Below are 26,674 nucleotides of genomic sequence, written 5' to 3'. Positions count from 1 at the left end.
TACTTAATTAGAACTTGAATTGACTATGTTCTTCTGGGTTATTTTATAGTAGCAAACAGTTCCTTGAATCTCATGGATTATTTTTTACTCAAGGCTGCATGCCCAGTGAAGGTGGCCGAGCTTTCTCAGCAAAGTGACTCAGGTATGCAGACTGCTATGTGCTCTGTCACGGGAGGAAGAACTGTGACCAACATGTGCTGGATCTAAAAACTTTTGGTTTCAAGAAAACTTTAGGCTCATTTTTTTTTTTTTTTTCCAGTATGGGGATTGAACCCAGGAAAGTTCTACCACTGAGCTATGTCCCCAGCCCTTTTTATTTTATTTAGAGATAGAACATTCCTAAATTGCCCAGGCTGGCCTCAGACTTGTGATCCTCCTGCCTCAGTCTCCCACGTATCTAGGATTAAAGGCATATGCCCACACCTGGTGAGAATGGCACTATTTCTAACTGCCAGACACATTGTGTTAAGGACTTTGCAGGAAGGTGCTGGAGAACTATGATTTCAAAAAAAGAAAGGTGGTGGGTGAGCGTGATGGACGATGGGGCCAAAAAGTAGAGGGGAGACATCGTGCAGGGATGGTAGGAGACATTCTCAGTGGGGGGCAGTGGGGACAAGCAGCTCCCTCTTGCAGTGCCTGCCATTAACATCACTCATAGTCACTCTGTAAACATTTGATGCTGGACTTGGCCACAGACTGGGGGACTCTGGGGATGGGGAGGGAGTGAGAGGTTGAAGAAGGTGGTGGCTGGCACTGAAGAGAGCCCAGGCATGCTAGAAGCCCCAGAGAGGAACCTACACCAGCCTGATGTGCTAGCAGAGGGCTCCATCTGTCTCACAGAGTGACACAAAATAAGTGTCTTATTTTGTCTCTCCTTCAGCAGAATTCAAGCCTGGTGAGGACCAAGTCTGGTTTGTTCACTGCTGGGTCCCAGACAGTGCCTAACGGGTTCATTCATCTTGAGGGTGGATGGATGGATGGATGGATGGGTGAGGTCCTGGAGAGAGTGCAAATGATTCTCAGACACAAAGCATGCCTGGTGGGAAAGCATGACCCTCACATCCTTCCTTCCCCCTTCTCTCCTGTTTTCTTTTTCTTTATTTATTTTTGGTACCAGGGATTGAACTCAGGGGCACGTAACCACTGAGCCATATCCCAAACGTTTTTTTTTTTTTTTTTTTTTTTTTTTTTTTTTGTGGTGCCGGGGATTGAACCCAGGGCTTTGTGCATGAGAGGCAAGCACTCTACCAGCTGAGCTATATCCCCAGCCCCCCTATTTCTTCTTTTTAAGACAGGATCTCACTAAGTTGCGTAGGGCCTCTCTAAATTGCTGAGACTGGCTTTGGATTCATGATCCTCTTGCCTCAGCCTCCTGAGCCGCTGGGATTACAGGTGTGTGACACTAAGCCTAGCTCTTTTTCTAAAACTTTTTAAAAATTTTGCTGTATTAAGAAAAAGGGATGGGACTGTGTGTGTGAGGGGGGTGCATGTGCGTGCTGGGCATGCTGGTATGTGCCTGGTCTGTAATCCTGGAGACTGGTCTTGAGAGGCTGAAGCAGGAAGATCACAAGTTCTAGGCCAGCCTCAGCAATTTAGGAAAACATAGGACTGGGGCTGTAACCCAGTGGCACAGTGCTTGCCTAGATTGAGCGAGGTCCCAGGTTCAATACCCAGTATCAAAAAATAAATAAATAAGCTGCAAATTAGTGCAGCCACTCTGGAAAGCAGTGTGGAGATTCCTTAGAAAACTTGGAATGGACCCTCCATTTGACCCAGCTATCCCACTCCTTGGCCTATACCCAAAGGACTTAAAATCACCATACTACAGAGATACAGCCACATCAATGTTCATAGTTGCTCAATTCACAATAGCCAGACTGTGGAACCAACCTAGATGCCCTTCAATTGATGAGTGGATAAAGAAACTGTGGTATATATATACAATGGAATATTACTCAGCCATAAAGAATGATAAAATTATGGCATTTGTAGGCAAATGGATGAAATTGGAGAATATCATGCTAAGTGAGATAAGCCAATCTCAAAAAGCCAAAGGACGAATGATATCGCTAATAAGTGGAGGATGACACACAATGGGGGGGAGGGAAGGGTTAGTGTTAGGGTTAGAGTTAGGGTTAGGGAGGGGGGCAAGTATGGAGGAAGGAAGTACTGTATAGAGGGTAAAGAGGGGTGGGAGGGTTAAAAAAAATAAAAATAAATAAATAAATAAAAATAAAGTCCACACAGGAACTTCTAACCATGTAAGGGATGAGCAGCGGTGCCTGGCAGAGATCATAGCATTTATTCATTAACTTGTTTGTTTGCCAGAATTCTTGGAGTGCAGATTCAGTGCCAAAAAAAGAACACTGCATAATGTTTGAGGGTTTTGGGCCCAGCCTGACTGGGTCTCTGCTACTTACTAGCTGTGGGGCCTTGAGGACAAACGCCTCAGCTTCCCTTATTTACTTTGTCTGCAAAATGATGCCAATAATAGGTTTTTGTGAAGATGAAATCAATTGTTATAACGTGCTGGGGACAGCACCTGCCACGTCCTAAGTGCTATGGAAGAGTGAGCTACTACTATATGTCACTGTGTATTCATCTATTATATGTCACTGTGTATTTGCTACTGTGATGAATGATGACCCTCCTAGTAGTAGTAGTAGTAGCAGCAATAGTCATATGAAGAGAATTCTGAAGCTGGGCGCAGCGGCACATGCATGTAACCCAGCGGCTTGGGAGGCTTGAGGCAAGAGGATCACGAGTTCAAAGCCAGCCTCAGCAATTTAGCAAGGCCCTAAGCAACTCAGTAAGATCCTGTCTCTAAATAAAATAGCTTTTAAAAAACGGGGGATGTGGCTGAGTGGTAAAGAGCTCATGGATTCAATCCCTGCTATATATTAAAAAAATAATAATAATAATAAAAAAAGAGGATTCTGGTTGCTACTCTCAGCACCTCCAGTGTGCAGTAGGGGAGAGATTAAGAAGATATTGGTCTTGGGCTGGAGTTGTGACTCAGTGGTAGAGCGCTTGCCTAGCACGTGTGAGGCACTGGGTTTGATTCTTAGCACCACATAAAGAATAAATAAAATATATTTTACAAAAGAAGATATTGGTCTTGAAGTGATGATACTTATCATGGGAAATGCACAGTGCCAAGTTAAAACCAGAAGACGAGAGGCTGGAGGCTGGGAAGAGGCAGGCTAGGGCAAAGGTGTGGCAGGAGAGGACGAGAGGTGAGCTGAAACTGAGACTGGGGTTTTGAGGGTACAGAGGAGTTGACCAGGCAGAACAGGAGGGACAAGACTAGGGGACCCATGAGCCAGAGACTGTGGGGGATGATAGGGCAAAGATGAACCCCATGGTCAGGTCTGGTGATGAGCAGGCAGCTCAGGGGAATGTTCTGAGATGGGAGACTGTGGGGAGGAGTGGAGAGGAAGGCAGTGGCTAATTCCATTTTCCGTTGCTATCACTGAATATCAAAGACTGGATAACGTGTGAAGAATAGAGTTTATTGCCAGATGTGGTAGCACATGCCTATAATCCCAGAGACTCAGGAGGCTGAGGCAGGAGGATTGCAAGTTCAAGGCCACCTCAGCAACTTAGAGAGACTCTGTCTCAAAATAAAAAATTAAAAAGGGCTGGGGATGTGGTTTATGGTAGAGTGCCCTGATTCAACCCCAGTACTGACAGATAGACAGACAGATACATAGTTTACTTAGCTCACAGTTCTGGAAACTAGGAAGGGACCACCATGGAGCCCATATCTGTTCTACTTCTGGTCAGGGCTTTCTTGCTGTAGCATAACACGGCAGAGGGCATTCGTAGCAAGACATAGCAAGAGAGGCTGGGAGCTCACCTTTATTTATTTTTATTTTCTGTGGTCCTGGAGATCCAACCAAGGGCCTCACACTTGATAGCAAGCCTCTACCTCTGAGCTACACCACAGCCCAGAGCTGCCTTTGATAACAGACACACTGCAGCCCATTACTCCTTGAATCCTTGAATCCACGCTCTCATTCATTAATCAAATTAATACATTAACCCCTGACTCTGCCTCGTGACTCAGTGACCTCTCAAAGGTCCCAGGACTCAAACGCCATTAACATATTACTTTGGGGATTGTTTCCAACACTTGACATTTGGGGACAGGCCAAGGCAAGATGGCTCACTCTCAGAGCCCTCCGACTCTTTCCGGAGTCTGTTCCTTTCATTTTCTTTCCTTTTTTTTAAATGAAAAATATTTTAATATACACACATACCAAAAAAAGTCAAAAACAATAAAATCAAAAAGCACTGAAAGCATTACATAGTGCAAGCACCAAAACGATAGAGAGCTATTAACTAAGTGGTGCTTATAAAAACTAGGCAAGAACACATGAAGACGGCTCCCTCAGCCCTTGTTTAGTAAGCCAGTCACCACTCTGAATTACTTTAAATTTCCTCTTTCTCCTACTTTTTGAAACCTCCTTTGCTATTGCTGTTGACGATGACTAAGACCGATTAGGAGGACTTGGAAAGCTGCATGTTCCCTATATCCCAGCAGGGCACTTTACGCCACTTCCTCAAGCTTATGTAGGAAGAATTTTTGCACATCAAGACCAAGGCAGTTCTATCAGGATGGACTCTTCCATCCAAATTTGCACGATTCTCTCAGGACACCAGGTGACAGAACTCTTCCAATCGAGTCTCATATCAAGGACAGGACAGAAGCCAGAAGTGTGGGTTTTAGTAAGCAACACAGGCTCTGCTCGGCAGGCATGAAGGAGAATTCGTGCTCAGCTTCCAGGACATGAGGTATTCTGAATATATACCCCAGAGCTTGGTCTAGCGAGAATGCAACGACTTCTCATGCCTTCTTCAAGGCAACAGTAGGTTTTAAAGGTGCTCCCCCACACTTAATCCCCAGAACAAACCATGAGGTAGAAAGGGTCAGTGTGCATGTGCTCATCTTACAAATGATAAAACTGAAGCTTAAAGAGGTTCAGAACTAAGACTCAAGTCAGTGGGATAATCTTTCTCTATCCCAGAGGCACTAATCAGTGCGTAGCTAAGAACTACAGAAAAGTCCTACTCAGAGAGGTTGATTATGACTCCTGTGCCAAGTGTTGAGGAAGCCATGTTCCTTTCACTTTCCAACAAAACTCTCTTTTTTTTTTGGTACCAGGGATTGAACTCAGGGGCACTTGACCACTGAGCCACATCCCCGGCCCTTTTTCATATTTTTTTTAGAGACAGGGTCACACTGAGTTGCTTAGGGCCATGTTAAATTGCTGAGGCTGGCTTTGAACTTGGGATCCTCCTGCCTTGGTCTCACCCCTAGATTCTTTACTGTGATGAAGTCAAGGTCCTGGAAGGTTTGAGTAGCAGTCTCCTCTGTCTCCTTGGACCCTCACATAGTGACAAGAGTAAATGATGATGATCTGGTTTGGAATCTCACAGAAGCTGGAGTGTTTGGGGTTGAGATTAAACATCAACAGAGCCAAGAGCAGGAGGGGGTACAGAAGAAAGACAAGTTCAAGGGGCAGGAGAGGCCCCAGTGCCTGCAGCTGCTGGCAGACAGGTCCCACCAAGGTCTGAACACAGACCCTGGGCTTAACAGGTGAGCAGGGACTCAATAGGATGGGGGTGGGGGGTTCAGCCCAGGGCGTGGACATGAGGGAGTGAGGAGACATGTAGGCCAGAACATGGAGTGTTTTAAGAGATGAAGACTCAGAAGGGAGGCAGGAAGTCAGAGTCCCAGAGATGGAAGTACTTGTTTTTTTCTGTCTGCCATGACCACATATTTAGTGGCTTAAAATGACACAGACATATTCTCCCACAGTTCTGGAGATCAGAAGCCCAAAATGGGCCTCACTCACTGGGCTAAAATAAAAATGTCTGCAGGGACAGACATGATGGCACACTCCTGTGATTCTAGCAACTCAGGAGGCTGAGGCAGGAGGATCTCTAGTTGGAGGCCAGCCTCAGAAATTTAGCAAGACTCTCAGCAACTTGGCAAGACCCTGTCTCAAAACAATTTTTTTTTTTTTTTTTTAAAGGACTAGGGATGTAGCTCAGTGGTAAAGAGCCCTTTGGTTCAAAGCTCTAGTACTCCTCCCAAATGTGAGAAGGGCTGGTTCCTTTTGGAGGCTCTATGGGGAGTGCTAATCTTCTGTTACTGTGACAAAACACCTGAGACTACCAATTTTTAAGGAGGGATGGTTTATTTTGGTGCATGATTTTAATCTATGGTCATTTGACCTTGTTGCTTTGGACCTGTGGTGACATACATCATGGTGGGAGCACAGGACAGAAGCTGCTTACTTCATGGAGGTCGGGAAGCAAGAAGAGAGGAGATGTGGGATCCCAATATCTCGTTCAAGGGCACACCCCAATGACCTATCTCTCTCCCATTAGGCTCCGCTTCTGAAAGGTTCCACCAACTCTGGATAGCACTATAGATTGACAGCTAAATAACAGGTTTCTCTACCTTCTCCAGCCTCTGGCAGCTGCCTATATTTGTTGGCTCATGGCCCTCCTCACTCTGAAGTTCTGTTGTCACATCACCTCCCACCATTATATCCTAACTGCACTCCAATAAAGACCTTTTAGATTCTATGGGGTTCACCAGAACGCAGGATCATCTCCCCAAATCAAGACCCTTAACTCATCTCATCTGAAGAGTCCATTTTGCCACACAAGGTCACACAGTCACAGGTTCTGCAAATTAGGACATGAAGATCACTGGGGAATTAGTATCCTGATACCCCAAGGAGAGGGTTTTAAATGTTCATTTTATTGTTATTGACCGGTGGTGAAGCCAACATGAGTAGACCATTGCCATTAAAAGGAGAGTTACAATTTCCAGGGGGACACACCCAGGAGGGAGGAGCCCCAGGGTGGCCAGAACACAAGAACACCTGAGCAGAGCTTCCACGGCAGTTTCTGTGGGATTCCCTGGTGGGGCCTGGGAGCAGGTGTAGACTAGGCTAGTTAGAATCACTGCAGCAAGCTCTGGGGAAGGAGGCTGTCTTAATTGGTCCAGCACTTGGCCTTGGGGTGATCATGGACCGAATGTTAAGAGTCCCCGATAAAGGTGATTGGAGGGGTGAGCTCTGAATTGGCTGGGACTCGTATGAAACATGAGTACTGATGTTCCTGGATAGACTTGTGGGACAGGACAGTCCAAGGAGAGAGTCATCATTTAAAAACCTATGTCCAGGGACCTGGGCAGGACAGTTTGGTTGTAGAGCACTTGCCTGGCCTGTGTCAGACCCTGGGTTTCAGCCCCAGCACTGCGATAAAACAAAACCCCTCGAACTTTCCAAACAGGTGAACTTCACTGTAAACAAACAAAAAAAGTACGGGAGCTGGACACAGTAGTGCATGCTGGCAATCCCAACGAGTCAGGAAGTCAAGGCAGGAGGATCCCAAGTTGGAGGCCATCCTGGGCAACTTAGGGACCCTGTCTCTAAATAAAATGAAAAGGGCTGGGGATGTAGCTCCGTGGTAGAGTGTTTGCTTTTTATTTTTTTGAGGTGCTGGAGCCTCACACAGCTAACCGAGCACTCTACCATCAGACTACATGCTTAGCCCATCAATAACGGCTGAGAGACATCAATAATTGTCTATCTTATGCCAAAAGATGACTGGCTCTTGCTTGCTTTAAACTAAAATAAAATGCATAGAACTAAAATAAAATCAGGTGCTCCTACTAGACTTATTTAAACAGAATTTCAGTGCTGGGGATGTAGCTGGGTGGTACAGCATTTGCCTAGCATGTTTGAGACTCTGGGTTCCATCCCCAGCACCCCCACAAAACAAAAACTAGAATTTAATCTCAACAAATATTCTCTTCCTTTCCCAACTTGGTTTCAGAAAAGTGTCTCCATTCCAGTGAGAATCACCACTGGTAGATGCCATCTTGGTGGACCATGCCATCACTTATGCCTCAGGGCCACTGGGACATAAGAAAAGAGCTGCGTGGGCGGGGGCCTTTGGGGACAGATTACTACTTCCACTTACAATGCTCAGGACAGGGTGTGGCCTCTTCCTTTGCCAGATGTTGGTAAAGATATGTGACATCAGAGCAGCTGCAGCTACTTTGGGACCATGGGGGGAGTTCCACAGATGGGGGATGAGAGAACCTGGTTCCCTGACAACCCTGAAGCCTTCCTTCTTTCTTTTTTCTTTTTTTTAAGCTCAGGTTTGTGTTTTCTCTCCTTGTGACTAGAGGGGTCCCATGGGAAGCCAGTAAACTTGTGAGGAGCAGACGGAAAGATGTCAGGACTAGGCCTCTCAGGAATGATACTGGACTGTAAGAGGACTGTGGCAGGTGACATGCGGGTGGCATTTTGGAGGGGACAGCATATACACATGGACACAGAAGCATGTTTGTTCCACATAGTGCATTAAGATGGAACTGGAGCATAGTGCAGGGGAGGAGCCCTGGGAGATGAGGTCTAAAGGGCGGGTAGGACCAACCTTCAGGCCCTCCCAGGTGAGGTTAAGGGGCTGGGACTGAGTCTTGGGGGGGCGGAGGGAGCTCCAAATACCTCCCAGGGCAGTGTGGGGTGGGGCTGGGGGCCAAGAGGTGGCTGGAAGCCAGGGGCCCAGGGAGAGTCCAGACTCCAGGTAGCAGAGCTAACCAGCTATGCTGAGAGCCCTCCTGTCCCTCAGATTCAGCCACAGAAAGGACACTGAGGCAACACTGGTCCCACCAAAAGTAGGACAAGGTCTTGTGGGGCCATCTAAGCTCCCATAAACCAGAAGAAGCTGGGCCCAGAGCAGCAGGCAGGATTCCAGGCAGCTGTGGGGACACAGGAAGCCTGAGCAACCTCAACCAGGGGCAGCTGAGGCCAAACCCTCTGGGAAGGCAGGCACAGAGCTGGTGCTCCTGAGAGCAAGCAGGGGCATCCCCACATTAAGCTGGCCCAGCGGGTACCTGATTGGACATGAGAGAAGGCAGGCCCCAGGGAAGGGACAGGAAGAAAGAACCACAGACTCAGAAGCTAGGAAAGCTGAGACCTGCAATATGGTCGTATACAGGGCCTGAGAAGCAATGCATGAAACGCTACCCTGTCCCCCTCCTCTTGGAGGTCGTGTGCTGCTGACCCTGGAGAAGGCTGGCTGAGAGACTTCCTCCAGCTCCTGTCAGCTGTCACTGTAGGAATGAGGAGGGCTGGGGTTCCTGGAGGATCATAGGTGCTGAGAATCCAGCTGGGGCACCTCAGGAGGCTGCTCAGGAATCTTCTTATCAACATCCTTCTGGTCACCAGCTGGAGCTGGGACAGGGACATCACCTGGAAATGGAGGAGGAAATGGTGACACTAGGCAACTCAGTCCTAACCCAGGAACCCAGGAGTCCCAGCCCTCCTGCCTCGGCCCAGGACCAGCACCTGTGTCGGGGTGGAACTTGAGCTCTCCTTCAGGGCTGGCGGGGGCTGCGTTACGGGCCTCCTGCTCCTGCTTCCTTTGCTCCATGTGCAGAACGGCCTGTAGGAGTGGGGCACACAGGTTATGACACTGGCTTTCCAACTTGCATGGGCCTCGGTCCCCAAACAGATTCCACTGCAACCTGTTAAGTGGTCTTGGGCTAGTCCCCTTTCTATGGGCCTCAGTTTTTCTCAATCACTGAGAGGTAGGCTTAATCCTAATTAAGGATCCAGTTCTCTTCCATCATGGCTTGAGTGCTGCCTTGGGACAGGGAAGCCCTCACCCAATCCTTCTCTTCCCTGCCTGGCCTTTCCCCCTCATCAACATTCCCACTGCGCTCATCTAACATGGCGGTCACAGGACAGCCAGCAAACGACTGCCCTTACTTAAGATGGCAGTTGAGGATCTACCAGTGATTAACATGGTGGACATAGGCCTTCCCAGTCTCTGGGCACCCAGGTGGACAAGGACAGGGCCACCAGAGACCCAGAGGAAGGGCCCAACTTCCCCAGTCAGCTCAGTCAGTCACCTGCTGTAGCTCTCTCTTCTGGGCTTCCAGGCGGCCCTGAGACCGCCCTAAGGCCTCTGTCTCCTGGCTGAGGCGCTGGGCCTTGGCATTCAGCTCTGCCTCCCGGGCGGCCAGCTCCTCCTCAAAACGCCTCAGCTCTTCCTCTGTGTAGGCTGGGTGCATTTCCACTGTCTGCAAGGTCCCAGACAAGGGCCATCAATAGGGCCAACTCCAGCCTTGGCCCACCCATGTTGGAGAGGGCTCGGCCAAAGGAGGCTTAGAGAAGGCTGGGAGGCTAGAGCCGTGTGTAGGTAAAAGAGACCCCAGCGGAGGTGGAGTGTGTGATAAAGGGCTAGAAAGAAGACAGAACAAGAGACCCAGAAATATGGGACAGATACCTACAGAAAAGGGGACAAAGACCCAGAGAGTATGAAAAGCTGCCAGAGACCTTAAGAGAAAAGTTAGAACTGGGAAAGCAAAATATTTAGGCTCCAGATTGTTCCCAATGTTCTTACCTCCCATCCCTCCCCAGTGTCCCCATATTCCTTCCTCTGTGTGGATGCCAGGAACTCCTCCAGGGTCACTAGCCGGTCCTGGTTCGTGTCCACCTGGGGAACCAGAACAGGGTAAGGGCCAAGAGCCGAGGCCAGTGCCCTCCCTGGCCCATTTCCCCCTCACATTCTTCATCACGTGCTCCCGCATGCGCAGGCGCTCCTCCTCCATCTCCCGCATGTCATCCTCCTCGTTCTTTGGGTCGTACACCTTCTCCAGCTGCAGGTTGTGTGAGAATTATAAAGTACTGAGAGGGCCAGTAACGTCTTGATACACCAGACAGCTTCAACTCCCAGCAGCACTCGCCTCACCTCTCTGCCCTAGGGGCTGCTGGGAATTGTAGTTTTCCCTGAACTCCCACCCAGGAAGACTGAAGGGGACCAAGACGACCCCTGAGGGGACACGTGGCTGATGTGGGTGTCCCCTCTGCCCACAGCTTCTAGGACACTCACCTCCTTGGTGAAGAGGGCCTCTAGCTCCTGCTCATCCAGGACGCCATCACTGTTGATGTCTGAGGGGGAGGAGACAGCAAGCTGTCTAGGGGACAGAGGACGGGGTGGGTCTGATTCCCAAGGGACCAACTGGTAAAGAAATTTTGGGCTGATATGGGATTACCAGGGGACAGGTAATGATGGGTCTGGGGCAGTGGAATGGTGGCATGCAGGTTCCAGCACCCCTGTTAGGCCCATTGCTAGGACAGCTCATTCCCTCGCAACCAGGGTCCTGAGAACGCAGATGAGTTGGGCCCACTGTTACACGGGACTCTCTCTGTACTTGTACCCAGGACTTCAGACACAGTATCAGCCCCTTTGCCCAGAATCCAGGGTGGGTAGGGACCTCTGCCTCCCAGGGCTGAGCCAGGGCTACCTCCAGTTGCCAGGGGACTCATCCAGCTTTGAGGCTCCAAGCTCACCATACTCCCTGTCTCTGCCCCTCCCTTTTCTGCTCACACTGGATCAACAACCTGTCTCTACTGAGGCATCCCAGAACCCTTGACTATTTCTTTAGCTTCCATTGGTCCTCTAAGGCTGAGCCTCCAGTCTCCTTTGCCAGTTTCCATCTCAATTCTTTTGCTGACCTCTACGTATCTGGTGCACCCCAGGGATCTGGCTTGGGGGCCACTTCTTCACCTATACTGGATCTGTGCTATCTAAGGTGAGAGTCGCCAGTCACATGGGCTGTTTAAATTTAAAATATTAAGATTTAACAAAATTTAGGGCTGGGGATGTAGCTCAGTAGTAGATCGCCTCTGTGCTCAAGTCCCAGAACCTAAAAATAAAAGATTAAATACAACTTGAATCTCAATTTAGCAGTCCCACTTGCTACGTGGCAATACTAATAGCTGTAGGTGGCTGGTGGCTGTCATACTGGAGAAGGCAAACATGGGACTTTTTCCATCAGAGTTCTACTGGCCAGGACCTTCCCTGGATGCACTCTTCCAGTTTTTCAGATTTGAGAGTCATCCAGAAATGGCCTCCACACTTGAACATACAACTGTCTACTCTCCCTCTCTACCTGGATGTGTAACAGACACTAATTTAACCCGAGCAGACCCACCTTCCCCAGCAATCACATCTGTCCCATGTCTAGAGGGAAACCAGAAGGTTCCTTGAAGTTGCTTGGGACAAATACCTTAGAGCCACCCTTGACCTTCTTACAAATAATCCAGTTTACTTGCAACATCTAACAGCTGGACTTTCAAGGTGATTCCAGACTCCAAGCACTTCTCCCTATTTTCCATGGTCCAGCCGCCCACATTTCACCCTCCTCACTAGACTCCTGGCTTTGGCCCTTTCCCTAGAGTCTGTCCTCAACACAGCACCCAGGTAGATTATGAAATCCAAGTTCCTTTCCCTTGCCACAGGGCCCCTGGCGGAGGCTGCAACCTCTGCAATCACTCTTCATGCCTTCTGCTCTCACAGCCTGGAATCCCAAGTTCATGCTCCCTACGTGAGCTTGCTGTCCCCCATCTAAAATGTTCTTCCTCCAAATAGCCACAAAGTGCAACCTTTGTGGAGTTTGCTATTCAAATGTGCTCTCTTGAACTGGGCTACCCAACCCCGCAGCCACTGCAGCCACGCGGGGCAACTGCAATTGGCATCAAGTATCACAAAAAAACACAAATGAAATAAGCCAGTCACAAAAAAAGGCAAATTCTGTATGATTCTACTCAGATGAGGAACCTAGAACATCAAAATCATAGAGACGGAGAGCAGATGTGTGGCTGCCAGGGGCTGGAGTGAGGGGTTAACAGGCAGTTGTTTGATGGGTACAGAGTTTCAGCTATGCCAGATGAAAAGATTTCCTGGGAACTGGTTGCACAACAATGTAAATATACTTTATGCTACTGAACTTTATGTACATTTAAAAATGATTAACATGGGGGCTGGGGTTGTGGCTCAGTGGGAGAGCACTTGCCTAGCATGCATGAAGCACTGGGTTCAATTCTCAGCACCACAGAAAAGAATAAATAAATAAAGTTACTGTATCCATCTACAACTAAAAATTTTTTTAAAAATTTAAAAAAAAGATTAATTAACATGGCAAAATAATTTGTTTTTGGTACCGGCGATTAAACTCAGAGGTACTCTACCACTGAACTATATCCCCATCCCTTTTTGTTTTTTTATTTTGAGACAGGTTTTCACTAAGTTGCTATGGGTCTCACTAAGTTGCCCAGGCTGGGCTTGAATTTGTGATTATCCTGCCTCAGCCCCTCCTAATCACTGGGATTACTGGTGTGTGTCACTATGCCTGGCTGAAAAAAAAATTAAATAAAAAGACTTCATTTATCAAAACTAAGAAAGAAAACAAAAATTTAGTTCCTCAGTCAGTAGTCCAACTACTCAGTAGCCACATGGACTATTGGCCACCATGCTGGGCAACATGGCTGTGGGTCTCCTCACTATAGAAGCTTCCAGTTGGACCCTGTAATTTCACAAAACCCTGCCTGATACAAGTTATCTACAGAGCCTACTGAAGTCCCTTAACCTAGCTGTCTTCTTTCCATCTCCTGAGACTCCTGCAGAACTCATTTCATTGATTCTGAGATACCTTTTCCTCTTCTGTATTTTATCAACCCTAAGATTGAGATGCATCTGATGGATGGTGTTATCAGTTTAACTGGCTTCTGTAAAACCCTAGTGCCTCTCACTCACCTCTCTCATAAGTCACTAAAATACAGTATGATCTGTTTGCCGACTACCTAGATTGGGGGAATTCTGTCTTGTCCAGTTTTATACACAGGGTCTTAACAAAGCTTGGTCCACACCAGCGAGCCTAGTTAATATCTGCTAGAAGAACAAATTAGGTTCTATGAAGCCCTAGTGATAAGTGCAGCTTCTGGGGTCAGGGACCGGGGAACACCTGGCAGGGTCTGGCAACACAGGCCCCTTCTCAAACGAAGAGGAATGAGCCTCTGATCCACCACAGAGAAATGGCTTTCCAGGGTTCTGGACGTCTGGTTAGTAGGGAGCAGCCAATCCTGGGTGACAGGGTTCCCAGAGGGGATCAAGGTTTCTGGGCTGCTGTGGTTTGGGGGGCACTCAGGCCTCATCTGAGATGTCCTAAAAGAGGCTCAGCCCTTCCAGGAAAGATCCTATCCCTAGCAAAAGGGAGGACCAGGGCCTTCGGGTCAACCAGGGGAGATGAGTTCAGGCCTCTGAAGCCTGATTAAGCCCCACTGGAATGGGAAGACCCTTCTCGGCAATCAGGCTGGGTCAGCCTGGGTCTGGGACACCCTCCCCATCTTACCATGCAGTATGAAGAAGGTCTTGGGGTTAAACCTGTTGGGGTCTAATCCGTCCAGTTCCTCCCATACCTCCTTCAACTGGGCTTGGCTGCCCTGTGGAGGGGAGAGGCAGCAGCTCATGAGCAAGGAGTCTGGATGTCATGGGATAGAATTAGAGAACTCTTTACCCCATCCAACAAATATTCCCCTCAAGCAAAATAAAAATCAAGAAAACTACAATTCCCAGCAGCCCCTGGGACAGCCCAATACAGTAACAGTAACAGGGGCTTTTGCCTCAGGGGCTCCTGGAAGTTGTAGTTCTTCAACTACTTCAGTCTTGTGGTGCTCTGAGAGCTGAACATGGGCACACATGAGCAACCTTACAGGCACATTGACTTTGGGGTGCTCCCGGTGCCGGCGCTGTTGCTCTTCCAGCTTCCTCTCTGCCTCTTTCCGCTGCTCCTCACCCAGTGACTCTAGGTAACGGCGTCTCTCATGTTCCTTGAGCATCTCGTAGCGTTTGAATTCCTCATGATGGGCAGCATCATACTGTGCAAGGTCCCGGGTGGCCTGTGGAAAGGCAGGAGGTCACTCACCAAATTCTAGCCCTTGACAGGCCCTTGGCTGGGAACCTGGTCAGAGGCAGCTCCAACCTACACCTATGCCAAGACCCATGACCTGATCTCACTATCTTGCTCTCTGTGGCTATTCCTGCCCTAGAACACTCCCTCCTCTCTGTTTAGAAGAGAGAATATGAGTTGTGCAATAGCAACTTTGACCTGCTTCTCTCTAGTCTTTTATCATGAGTTCTTGGAGAAATAAGTAAGGAACAACATGGTAGGTGGTCTAACATGGAAAGCAATGTAGTTGGATGCCCAGGATTCAAATCCAGGGTCTATGGTGTGATCAAATCGATCAAATCTCAATAGCTATATAATTTTTCTTTCTTTCTTTTTTTTTTTTTTTTTTTTTTTTGTGGTATCAGGGATTGAACTTGAACCACTCAGGGGCACTTAACCACTAAGCCACATCCCCAGCCCATTTTTAATTTTATTTTGAGACAGGGTCTTGTCAAGTTGCTTAGGGACTTGCTAAGTTGCTGAGGCTGACTTTGAACTTGCAATCTTCCTGCCTCATCCTCATGAGCTGCTGGGATTACAGGCATGCACCATGGTGCCTGGAAAATTTATGTTGTTTTATGCCACCAAGTCTGGTGATTTGTTGTTACAGTAGCCCCAGGAAACACCCCATGAGATGCTGTTGATATCTGACCCACAGAGCTCTAAGGGTGGTGAAAAGCCAGGTTTGGTGTTGTATACCTGTGGCCCCAGATACTTAGGAGGCTGAGGTGGAAAAACTACTTGAACCCAGGAGTTCAATATCAGCCTAGGCAACATACAGACAGACTCCAGCTCTGAGGCAGGAGGACACAAATTCCATACCAGCCTGAGCAGCTCAGTGAGACCCTGCCTCAAAAGTTAAAAAAAAAAAAAATATTTAAAAGGTCTGGGGATGTAGCTCAGTGGTAAAGAACTCCTGAGTTCAAACTCCACCATAAAAAAAAAAAAGAAAGAAAGATAGGGGCTTGGGTTGTGGCTCAATGGTAGTGCGATTACCTGGCATGTTTGAAGCACTGGTTTTGATTCTCAGCACCACATTTAAATAAATAAAATAAAGGTTAATTGACAACTAATATGTATGTATACAAAAGAAACAATAAGGTAATGAATCATGCTGTTTTAAGCTAAGTTTGTGACCATTTGTTATAGCAGCAATAGAAAACTAATACAGCATGTGTGGACAGACTGCAGAGAGGGAGTCTCAACCTGGATGGCTGTACCTCCAGGAGACAGCTGTCAATGTTGGGAAACATTTTAGCTTGTCACAAAATGGAGAGATCTATAAGCATCTATTGGGAGATCTATAAGCATCTACTGGGAGGAGACTAAAGCTGCTGTAAACAGCCTACAATGCACAGGACAGACCCCAACACAGCTATAAGTGGTGGAGGCAGAAGCAGAGATCCCCATGAAGACATGAGACGGACAGGGTAGAGACAGTGGGACTAGAGAGAAGTGGATGGTTTCTGGAATGTTTCAGAAATAAGTGGCAAGAAATTTATCAGGCAATTTTGGGGAGTATCTCAGTAGAAGAGTGATTGCCTGTTGGGTGTGAAGTCCTGAGTCTGAACCCCAGCACTGCAAAAAACAAAATCCATTTGTTAATGAAATGCCTGATATTATTTATCTTCATGACCACTAGATGGAGCACCAGAGGAACCAGAAAAGAAGGGCCTGAGCCAGGTAGGTCCAGATAGAGGGCAGAATCTCTCCTCTGAGTGCCGGGGAGTTAGGGAAAGGGCCATGAGCAGGGCAGCGGCCTGCCTCTTCCACTCCCCAGGCCTCTCCTTGGCCTTGCCCACAAGACAGGGCTATTGACCTCATTTCTTAGATGCAGAATCTTGGTTCCTTTGGCCCCTGTAACAAGGGACTACTCTTTTATTTGGGAGCTGGGGATATAGCTCAGTATTTGGTACTGGGCATCGAACCCAGGGGTACTCTCCCACTGGGCTACATCCGAAGCCCTTTTGATTTTCTGCAAAGTTACCCAGACTAGCCTCAAACTTGCAATCCTCCTGCTTAAGCCACCAGAGTCACTGGGATTACATGCAAGCACCAACACGACTTACCACGAACTTAATGACTTAAAGTGATACAAACTGATCACCTCATGCTGGAGTCCAGGTGTGAAATTAGTTTCACTAGGTGGAAATCAAGGTGTTGGTGGAGAGAGTCCCTCTACAGATCCCGAGGGAGAATCCTCCTCACCTTCTCTGGCTTTGAGAGCTGATTCTATAGCCCAGGGACCCTTCCCCATCTGCAAAGCCAGCAGCATGGCATCTGGCTCCAGCTGTTCCCACTGCCTTCTGTTTCTTTTTCTGCAGTGCCAGGGATGGAACCCAGGGCCTCATGCATGCTCGGCAAGCTCTCTACCACTGTGCCACACCCCCAGCCTGGACTTCTGCTTCTATAATCCAATCTCCCTCTGCTCCCCTAGGGCCCACCTGCATAATGTAGGATCGTTGCATCATTTCAAGATCTTCCATTAATCACACCTTCCATGTCAAATAATAGTCACAGGTTCTGGGATTAGGACATAGGCACCTTGGGAGGGCACTGTTGGGCCCGCCATGAAGTCACGGAGAGAACAGTCCCAACCGCAAACCACATAGGAAGGACAAGGCCAGGGGGCAGCAGAGCCAGGCCTGAGGGCAGCAAAGTCCACCCTGCCTGCACCTGCAGCTCTCCTGCAGACACCTGGGGGAGGCCTTCTAGAGACCAGCACCCTAATAAGCTTCCCTCGGTGCCCTTCAGCCCAGCCCCTCCATACCGTCTGGATGAGCAGCTCCAGGTCTCGGGCCTCAAATGTGTGCTGGTTCTGTGGGTCCAGGTGTTCAAACTGCTTCAGAAGATTTAGGTGATCCACTTGCACATCTGGATGAGGGAAAGTTCAAACCAACACATGGAGCTGGGTGCGGTGGTGCACACCTGTAATCCCAGCTACTGGGGGGCTGAGGCAAGAGAATCAAGAGTCTGAAGCCAGGCTCAGCAACTTGGTGAGGCCCTAAGCAACTTAGCAAGACTCTGTCTCAAAATGAAAAATGAACAAGGGCTGGGGATGTGGCTCAGTGCACGAGGCCCTGGAGTGAATCCCCAGTTCAGCAAAAACCAAACAATAAAACACGAAGGACTTCCTTTCTTTCATCCTGGGCCAGGCATGCCTTAAGGGAAGTTACAGAGGGTGCAGGGAAACCCAGAGGACCACCACCTGGGCCTGCGGGAATCAGGGTGGGCATCCTAGAGGAGATGATCCCACCACTGAGTCAGATGCTTCAAACGACAATAAGCAACACACACAGAGTGCTTACCACATGCCAGGCCCTGCTCTAAGCACTTAAACTACGTAAGTCACTGACTTTTCACAACACACTGATAAGGTGGGTTCTATGATTAGCCCCATTTTATGGATGTGAAAACTGAAGCTGAGAGGTGATCTGACTTTGGACACAGCAGGAAACAATCTGTCACCTGGCATACATCCGGCCTAGAAAGATGAAAAGCACAACCAGGGAATGGCCATGTCACCAAAGAGGATGCTAACAAGGGGAGGTTCTTCTGAGCAGGACAGTGAGGGCGGGTCAGTGAGAGGGCTGAAGTGGCATTCCCAATGAGTCCAAAGCTCCGCAATGCAAAGAGCACTAAGAAAGAACGTCACAGGCAGAGGGGACCCAACGGGCGAAGGTCCTGAGGTAAGCAACGCCTATCACGCTCCATCAATTACTAACGATGCTGTGCGAGAGGCCCTCAGGAGGGCACAGGCACCTGTCAATGGGGCAGGTGGGTGTGGGGCGGGGGTCAGTCTGGCCTCCCAGCAGCAATGGGACAGCAAACTTGAGTCCTGGGAACCTGGGATGCCACCCAGGGCCTCTGCGCACTAGATGCACACTCTGCCACTGAGCATCTCCAGTCCACACGGCAGGTGCTGAACCAGGTGGGGCAGGACTTGACCTGGGGGTCACGCTAGGCTAAATAACTGTCTCATAAAAATGATCCAGGTCCTTATCCCCGGAACCTGTGAAATCCGTGACCTTGGACTGTGACACTCCCTTGAGATGGGGAGTGCTCCTGAACTGTCAGAGGGAGTCCAAAACATCGTTACGGGTCCTCTGAGGCCAGTAGAAGGCAATGTGAAGACTAAAGAGAGAGACTATGCAGCTGGCTTTGCAGACGGCGGAAGGAGCTGCCGCCAAGAAATGCAGTCCTACATGCTATAAAGGACAAAGGTGCCCCGAGAGTCTCCCAGGGCCTTGCTCAACCATCACTCCGCCCAGGGAGACCGATTCCCAGTGTCCCCTCTCCAGATCGAGATAGCACATGCGTGTTGTTTTAAGTGCCCTAGTGCTGTGTCTGTGTCTCTATCCCCCAGACTCACACGCTGCAACTCGATTCCCAGCATGAGAGTGCTGAGGGGGCCTGAGGGCTCTGTCCTCACAAACGCAACCAGTGTCCTCGTTAGAGAGGCCTGGGGGAGGCTGGTGGCTCCTCTGCTCCTTAGGGAACACAGCAGTGTCACCTGTGAGGAACGAGCCCTTAGCAGATGCCGAGTCTGCTGGGGCCTTGCTCTTGGACTTCCAGCCCCCAGCACTGTGAGAAATCAATGTAAACAGAACACGAAGCTCGAGGTACTTTGCCAGAGTGGCCAAAGGAAACGAAGGCTCATTAGCTGCTCCCAGTGGCCACACTGTGGAAATCAGAACAAAGGGAACAAGGGTGGCAGCTGGGACCCCTGGGGAGGGCGAGGACGGCAGCTGGACTGGGCAGCACTGGAGGAGAGAAAAGGTCAGATTTGGGGATGTTTTGGCTTTTTTTCCTTTTGGTCCTAGGGACTGAGTCCAGGGGTGCTCTACCACTGAGCCGCATCCCCAGCCCTTTTTATTTTTCACTTTGAGACAGGGCCTTGCTAAGTTGCTGAGGCTGGCCTCCACCTTGCAAATCACCTGCCTCAGCTTCCTGCAGCACTGGGATTTCAGGCCTGCACTACTGCACCAGCTCAGGTGTGGGTGTGATTTGAGCTGTGAAGGGAACAACAACAACAACCGCACAGCGATGCTTGGTACACACCAAGCAGCCAACACATAGGAGGGATTTTTCTTCTTAGTGACAAGGGAACTCTGAATATACCAGAGACTGAAATGCAACCCTTAAAGCAGCAGGCACAGATGGACGGTAGGAAGGCCACAACCGCAGGTTCCAGACCACGCTCGTCCTCCTCCCCCCACCTCACCAGCCCAGGGCCAGCATAGGACTCAGCACGTCTGGTCCACGGGTGGGAGTCGGATGGGCGGATGGGAAAGCCAAGTCCAGCCTCCTGTCTACCCGCAGCATCACCTGTCAACAGCCAGCGTCCCCCACCTGTGCCATCAGCACCTCATGGGTGTCAGGTGAAAGGAGAAGTTGCACACACCAGAACATATCACAAAGCCACAGAGATGAAAGAGGATGGTTCATAGGAGCCGAAAGGTACAAACAACCCCAATGTCTGTCCATCAACTGGTGAGTGGCCAAAGAAAATATCCAGAAAATGGAACATTATCCAACCCTAAACATGGATGGGACCACAAGGATGAACCTGATGCAGAGGGACAGAAGCCAGGAGCAAAAGGCCACATACGTATGAAATGTCCACAAGAGGCAAATCCAGAGAGGCAGGAAGCCAATGAGCAGCCATCAGGGGAGAGTAGGAGGGTGAAGCTAAAGGAACTGGGTTTCTTTCTGGGGTGATGAAAATATTCTAAGAGTGACTTTGGTGATAGTTGCTCCATACCTGTGTATTCTCTAAAAACCAATGAATCATAGATGGGGGAACTGCAGGCATACACGTCCTATTTCAATAAAGGTATTTAAAAGAAAGAGCATGTGGGGGAGCTCAGAGTAGAGCTTGCCTGGCACATGTGAGGCACTGGGTTTGATCCTCAACACCACATAAAACTAACTAAATAAAATAAAGGTATTGTGTCTATATACAACTACAAATATTTAAAAAAATAAAAGAGAAAGAAAAAAAGAAAGAAAGAAAAGAAATAGCACAGTCTTGGCACCTATGCCAACAAACCCTGTACAGCATCTGGACATGGGAGGGGGGTCTCAGAATCGAAGCCTGCCCAGTTCATTAAGAAATTATTATTTTTTTTTAAAGCTGAATAAAGCAACTACGCAATACAGCCCCAGTTCTTCTGCCATGTGAAGACACAGTGAAAAGGGCCACCTATGAAGCCAAGGGCGGCCCCTGCCAGACATCAGATCTGTTGCCGCCTTGAGCGCAGACTTCCCAGCCTTCAGAACAGTGAGCATCACGTTATTCCACTTGTCCAATGTGTGTGTGTGCGTGTGTGTGTCTGATATAAATGCTAAGAAGCTACAGTCTTTCCAGCGGGGAGGGCAAAGAAAGAAATGAAGGGGGCCCAGGGTGCAGCCGGGCAGTCGAGCGCTTGCCTAGCGTGCACAAGGCCCTGGATTCCATCCCCAGCATCGCAAAACAAATTAATGACCATGATGTTTTAAAAAGAATATCAAAACAGTGAAATGGAAAACATATGAAGGAATGTTAGCATGAAATCACGGCAGGGAGGAAAGTCAAGCAACCTGTTATGCACATTTTACAGAAGAGAGTGAGGTTCCATCTACCCAGAGGCCTGGAAGCCAGGCCACCCCACCCTGACCCGCCCGTGCTCACTGGTCTCCTGCTCTGCATCCATCTTGGCTTTGAGCAGCATCCGCAGCCGTGACACCTCCTGTCGCTTGAGCTCATCCAGCTTGGTGCGGACATGGTGGCTGACGAAGTCCAGTTCTCGGCTAAGCTTCCCACTCTGCCAGGAGAGATATGAGACACCAGTCAGGCTAGGTACCCAGAGAAGGCACCATGGACAGCCTCATCCTCCCCTGCTCACAGCTGACCGCGGCTCCCCAGAGCCTACAGGACCAGGTCCTAGCCTCTCAGCCTGGCATGTGAGGCCCTGACTACCTGAGAGACTGCAGCTCCCATCACATATCAAGTCATGTGTTTGGTTCCAGTTGCACTAATCAGGCATGGGCACCCACATTCACAAGGCTGTTGCCCACCACAGGGCCTTTGCACATGCTATCCCTGCTGCTGGGATGCACTTCCATCATCCCTACCTAGCCTAACCAGACCCTCGCTGTCCTTCAAAACTCAAAGCATATGGCACCTCTCTCATCCAAGGATTCCCCGATCCACCCTGTGCTGAATACAGTGCTTCTCGGAACTACCTCTATCATCACCTTGATTGTCAGCATCAGAGATGACCATGCTCCTCTTTCACTCACAGGACCCCCCAGCGTTCCCATGACACTCAAGGCCCTGCAAGCCTCCCTGTCTTTAAGTCAGCACGAGGAGCCAATGGCAAGCAGCTTGAGGCACCAGAAAGCTCCTTCTGCACACACATTTCCTCCTGCCTGAAGCCACATCCTAACTTCCGTACCTCGGACACGCCCACTTAGTACTCAACCTTACTCAGCATCTCCTGTCCCCAGATTGGACAGGCTTTGTTTGGGGCTTCCCTTTGAGACTTCAATGGTGTACCTTGTGACTCACGTCCACCTCTCTAGCCCACAGGGAGCTTGGCTCTTGCAGACACAACAGGACAAGGTGACCACAGTAGCTGTCACAGCAACAGCAAGTAATCCTGCCTGCTAAGTCCATCCTCTAACCCAGACCACAGCTCCAACTGACAGGCATACAAACTGAGGCCCAGGAAGAGAAGCAACATGGAAAAGGCCCTCAGACAGTGTATATGGATGGAAGATCAGTTTCCAGCCTGATGACCACTAGAGTCAGGTCTCACAGGACCAGGAGTCCTGGGATTTGGAATTCAAACCCCAAACCTGATGCACAACCCCCCCACTGTGATGCAGCACACCCTTTTCCTGGATCTCAAAACTAAGGCCAAGCTGGGTGTGGTGGCCACACCTGTAATCCCAGCAGCTCAGGAGGCTTAGGCAGGAAGATCACAGGTTCAAAGCCAGTCACAGCAGTTTAGTGAGACCCTAATCAACTCAGTGAGAACCTATCTCTAAACAAATGGGGGATGTGGCTTAATGTTTAAGCGCCCCTGGTTTCAATCCCTGTATATAAAAAAAAAAAAAAAATAACAGCCCCCTTCCCCAAACTGGGGCCAATATCACCGCCATCAGCACAATGATGCCTGGCATTTATGGCCAGGTCAGGACTTGAAGTGGGGTGATTGCTGATTCACAGACTTTGCTCCCAGCAGGGAAACTGCCCATTTCCAGAGGGGGAAACCAAGGAGGACCAGGGCCACCTCCCAATCTGTCTCAGTCCTTGGGGCCCCTCCCGGGCCAAGGTTTGGGACAACTCTGGGCTGGAACAGTGAGTGGCTCCTCCACATTCCCATGCGGAGGCTGGGGACAGGGTCAGGCAGCTCTATCTTCCCACAGGGAACTTCCAGGGGATGCTGCCTGGGGCTGGGCTAGAAAGGGGTTGCTGTGGCACCGGGCTCAGTCAGCCCCTGGGTGAGTAAACACTGCTACCAGGGCCTCAGTGTCCCCCTCTGTGAAATGGGGACAGCCTCCCTTGGAGGCTGAAGATGAGAATGAGCGAGAGAGCCCAGCGCCTTTATACTTTGACTCCTTCCTCTGTAGAAGGTGCCACGCTCAGCACTCTGACGAACCGACTCCACGGGGGCCCGTGCACCTTGAGCCCTCTGCATGTCCTCCCTCTCCCACACAGTCTGACTGGCACCTCACAAGGCAGACTCCATTATTATCCCCATTTTATACAGGAAAAAACTGAGGGACAGCAAAGTGAGGTTCCATACCTGGTAAGCGGTAGAGACAAGACTAGAAGATGCCCCTCCGACTTACCGCTTCCTCACATATTCTAGGGGGCTCCCAAATCCCTTCCCAGCTATGTGTCCTTGAGAAGCACCCTTTTCTCCTTGAGTTTCACTTTCTAGAACCTGGCCAGAGCTGGAGCCCCATGACCCCTATGGGACCCAATTTTGCTCTACAAGCAAGACCCCCCCACCCCCACCTTGATATCCTCGGCGTTGGCAGCCTGCAGCTTCTCACGGAAGTGCCCGTCTGTCTCCAGCACGTTGATGACCTCCTGTAGGTACCGGTGGTAGTAGAGGCCCGTGTCCTGAGGCAACAAGGACAGACATAGCAGCCCACCTCTACCCTCTCTGGTTCCTTCCCATAGACAGGAACTCAGTCCCACTCTTGAATGGCAGCTGAGCAACCCAGGGACTTGCCCCATGGAGCAGGAGCCGACTTCATGAGATAAGGTCTCGGGGGCCAGCAGACCTGGGTTCCAACCCCCATTGGGTGTGTGATCACAGGCCAGATGCCTGATCCCTGGGTCACAGTCTTCAACCTTCCCAGGTCTGCAATGGAGATGAAATGAGTCATTCGGATGTACACCCAGCCCAGCACTGACACGCGGGTGCCTAGAGGGCGTGTGCTTGTTGGGAAACAGCGAAACATGCTATGGTTGGTTCACTCTTCAATCAGCACTGACAGAGCCCTACCACGGGCCAGGAGCTATTTTAGGGGATAGCAAGTGACAAGACAGATTGTTGGCCTCCTGTCTTATCCCTGGGCTTTACTCTTTCTCTCTATAAAAGGGACAATATAGTCATCCCTCTGTAGGGATGATGGATTGGTTCCAGAACCCCAATACATACCAAACTCCATAATGCTCAAGTCCCTTATATAAATGATGTAGTATTTGCACATAACCTACCTGCATCTTCTTGTATACTTTATTCATGTATTTATTTTGAGGTCTTGGGAATGGAACCCAATAGAGGCCACTCTCCCACTGTGCTACATCCTCAGCCCACCTTACTGAGGTTTATAAGCCTCCATTCTTTCTATTAACCTTGGAATAAAAAAGTAAATTCTCAGCTGGGTGCAGTAGTGCACACCTGTGATCCCAGGTAGGCTTGAGGCAGGAGGATCATAAGTTCAAGGCCATTCTAGGCAAAGACCCTGTCCATTCTTAGCAAGACCCTGTCCCAAAATAAACAACAAAAAGGGTTGGACTGTGGCTCAGTGGCAGAGTAGCCCTGGGTTCAATCCTCACTAAAAAAAAAAATAATAATAATAATAATAAATTCTCTACCATGGTTCACAAGATCCCACATGATCTCCTCCTCTCTCCCTTGCTCCAGCCCTGCTGGTCTCTTCCAAGTCACTCAAAACACTCTGCTCTCTCCCACCACAATGCCTTTTCCCAGACTGTTCCCTTCCCACACACACTTCCTTCCCTGCCTTTGATCCAACATTCTTCCCTCTCCGACTTCAAGTCAGCTTACCTGTCCTGCCCTCCCTGATCCTCACCCCATCACCCCAGGCTCTGTCCTGTCTTCTCTCTCAGTGAGCCAGGCTGGTCTATGGGGTCAGGGGTGTTACAATAGCTAGTTTTAGTGATTAGCACTGTTCTGACTCAGAAGATGCTCAAGAGAATGAACAATGGACAAGGGACTCAAAGGTGCCCTTCTGTTTGCAAAGATTTCACCGGATGAACACCTAACATGCTGGGTGGGTACCTGCCACACAAGATTGTTGATATGATCTATCCCAAGATGCAGTGACCTGTCCATCCTCAGGCCACAGATCAGGGTGCTGGATCTTTAAAGTTCCAACTCTTCTAAGGGCAAAGTTTTCATCCTTGATAAACACTTGTTGGAATTAATAAACTGCCCTTTTGTAATTTAAATTACACCTCCATGAGCTCCACGCAGTAAGACTACACTAGCTAATTAGTATGGTATTGCTGTGGGGCTGCTGGAAATAACGTTCTTTCCCCTCAACCCCCAAATTCCTTCTTCCGCGGGGAGGATCTTAAAAACAGGTTTACGTGGGGAGAGATGCTGACATTTCACTTAAAATCTGACTTGATTTCCACATTTCTGAGTCAGGGACCCCCAGTTTTTCACCAAGTCACATCCCCAGGTACTGCAAAGAATGGCAGGTAAATGGTGAGGCATGGAGTCCCTGGAGTATTCGGCCAGTGGGGAGGGGTCGGAGGGCTTGTGTGCGCGGGCGCGGGGATTGTACCACTACGAACCTCTGGCCAGAGAGCAGGGCAGGGATACTCACCGGGCTCTCGGTCGCGGGGCTCTCCTTCTCCGGCACCCCCCGCTCCAGGGGCACAGCCAGCCCGGCCCGCAGCAGCAGCGGTGGCAGGAGGAGGAAGAGGGCTCCGTGCGCCCAAGTGGGAGGCATGGCGGCGTGGTCTGTGGAGGAGGAAGGGAGGCGGAGAGGTGGATAATGAACGATTGTCCCAAGCCTCGCTCTTCCCTGGACCCGGAGCGCAACCCCGGGCCGCCCCCACTTCCAACAAGCAAGAGTCAATGCATTTCGTTACGTGTGACCCAGTATACCAGGCCTCTAGTTTTCCCTTCCTCCAACACCGGAGTCCGGGTCCTCACATCCAGGAGTCCTGGCTCCCAACACCCGGTTCCTCAGACTGAAGCTCCAAGATCTTGACCTCCGCCTGCCCAGACCCCAGGCCCCCAGCCTCCTCTTCTCCCACGACCTACAAGTACCGGCGCTCAGCCCATCCTCCTCCAGGGCTCAGTGTTCCAGCCCTCTGGCCCGCATCCTCCCCAGCACCCGGAGCTGGAACCCCAGACCCTCACCTCTCTTCACTGCGGAGGGCGTTTTCCCGGGCAAGGACCTCCGCTGCGTTTCGGGTGATTTCCCTCCTAGGCCACGCCTACTTTCCAGCGGAGGATCCTCCCTAGGAGCTTGATTGGTCCACGCTAGCTCAGGACTCCTGCGCCCCGGTCTAACCGCGCCACCCCTTGCGGAAGCTTCTTCCCTATTCTCGAAAGTCTCAGCTCTCTTTTTACAAGCTCCGCC

At 49.8% G+C, this 26,674-nt stretch overlaps 1 protein-coding gene across 3 annotated transcripts; it reads right to left on the bottom strand.

The window, feature by feature from the left end:
• Positions 1-8,994: 8,994 nt before the first annotated feature.
• On the bottom strand, positions 8,995-26,603 carry NUCB1 (nucleobindin 1). 3 transcript variants are annotated; one of them, XM_079119104.1, is made up of 13 exons: positions 26,452-26,603; positions 25,910-26,046; positions 23,838-23,945; positions 21,501-21,633; positions 17,598-17,701; positions 14,592-14,777; positions 14,231-14,321; positions 10,930-10,988; positions 10,604-10,696; positions 10,441-10,533; positions 9,947-10,117; positions 9,381-9,477; positions 8,995-9,284 (listed from the first exon to the last, which is right to left on the bottom strand). In XM_079119104.1, the coding sequence occupies exons 2-13, from the start codon at positions 26,033-26,035 to the stop codon at positions 9,181-9,183; spliced, it is 1,365 nt and encodes a 454-aa protein (XP_078975230.1). In that variant the 5' UTR covers positions 26,036-26,046; positions 26,452-26,603; the 3' UTR covers positions 8,995-9,180. The 3 variants fall into 3 exon arrangements, with proteins under 3 accessions (XP_078975230.1, XP_078975231.1, XP_078975232.1); XM_079119105.1 differs by having other exon boundaries at positions 26,359-26,461; XM_079119106.1 differs by lacking the exon at positions 26,452-26,603 and adding an exon at positions 26,353-26,445.
• Between the last annotated feature and the right edge of the window lie 71 nt (positions 26,604-26,674).

This window comes from Sciurus vulgaris (genome assembly GCF_902686455.1).
Source record: "Sciurus vulgaris genome assembly, chromosome: 17".
NCBI lineage: Eukaryota > Metazoa > Chordata > Mammalia > Rodentia > Sciuridae > Sciurus > Sciurus vulgaris.
Note: the sequence above shows the minus strand (reverse complement) of the source record. Positions and strands in the feature narration are given on the sequence as shown.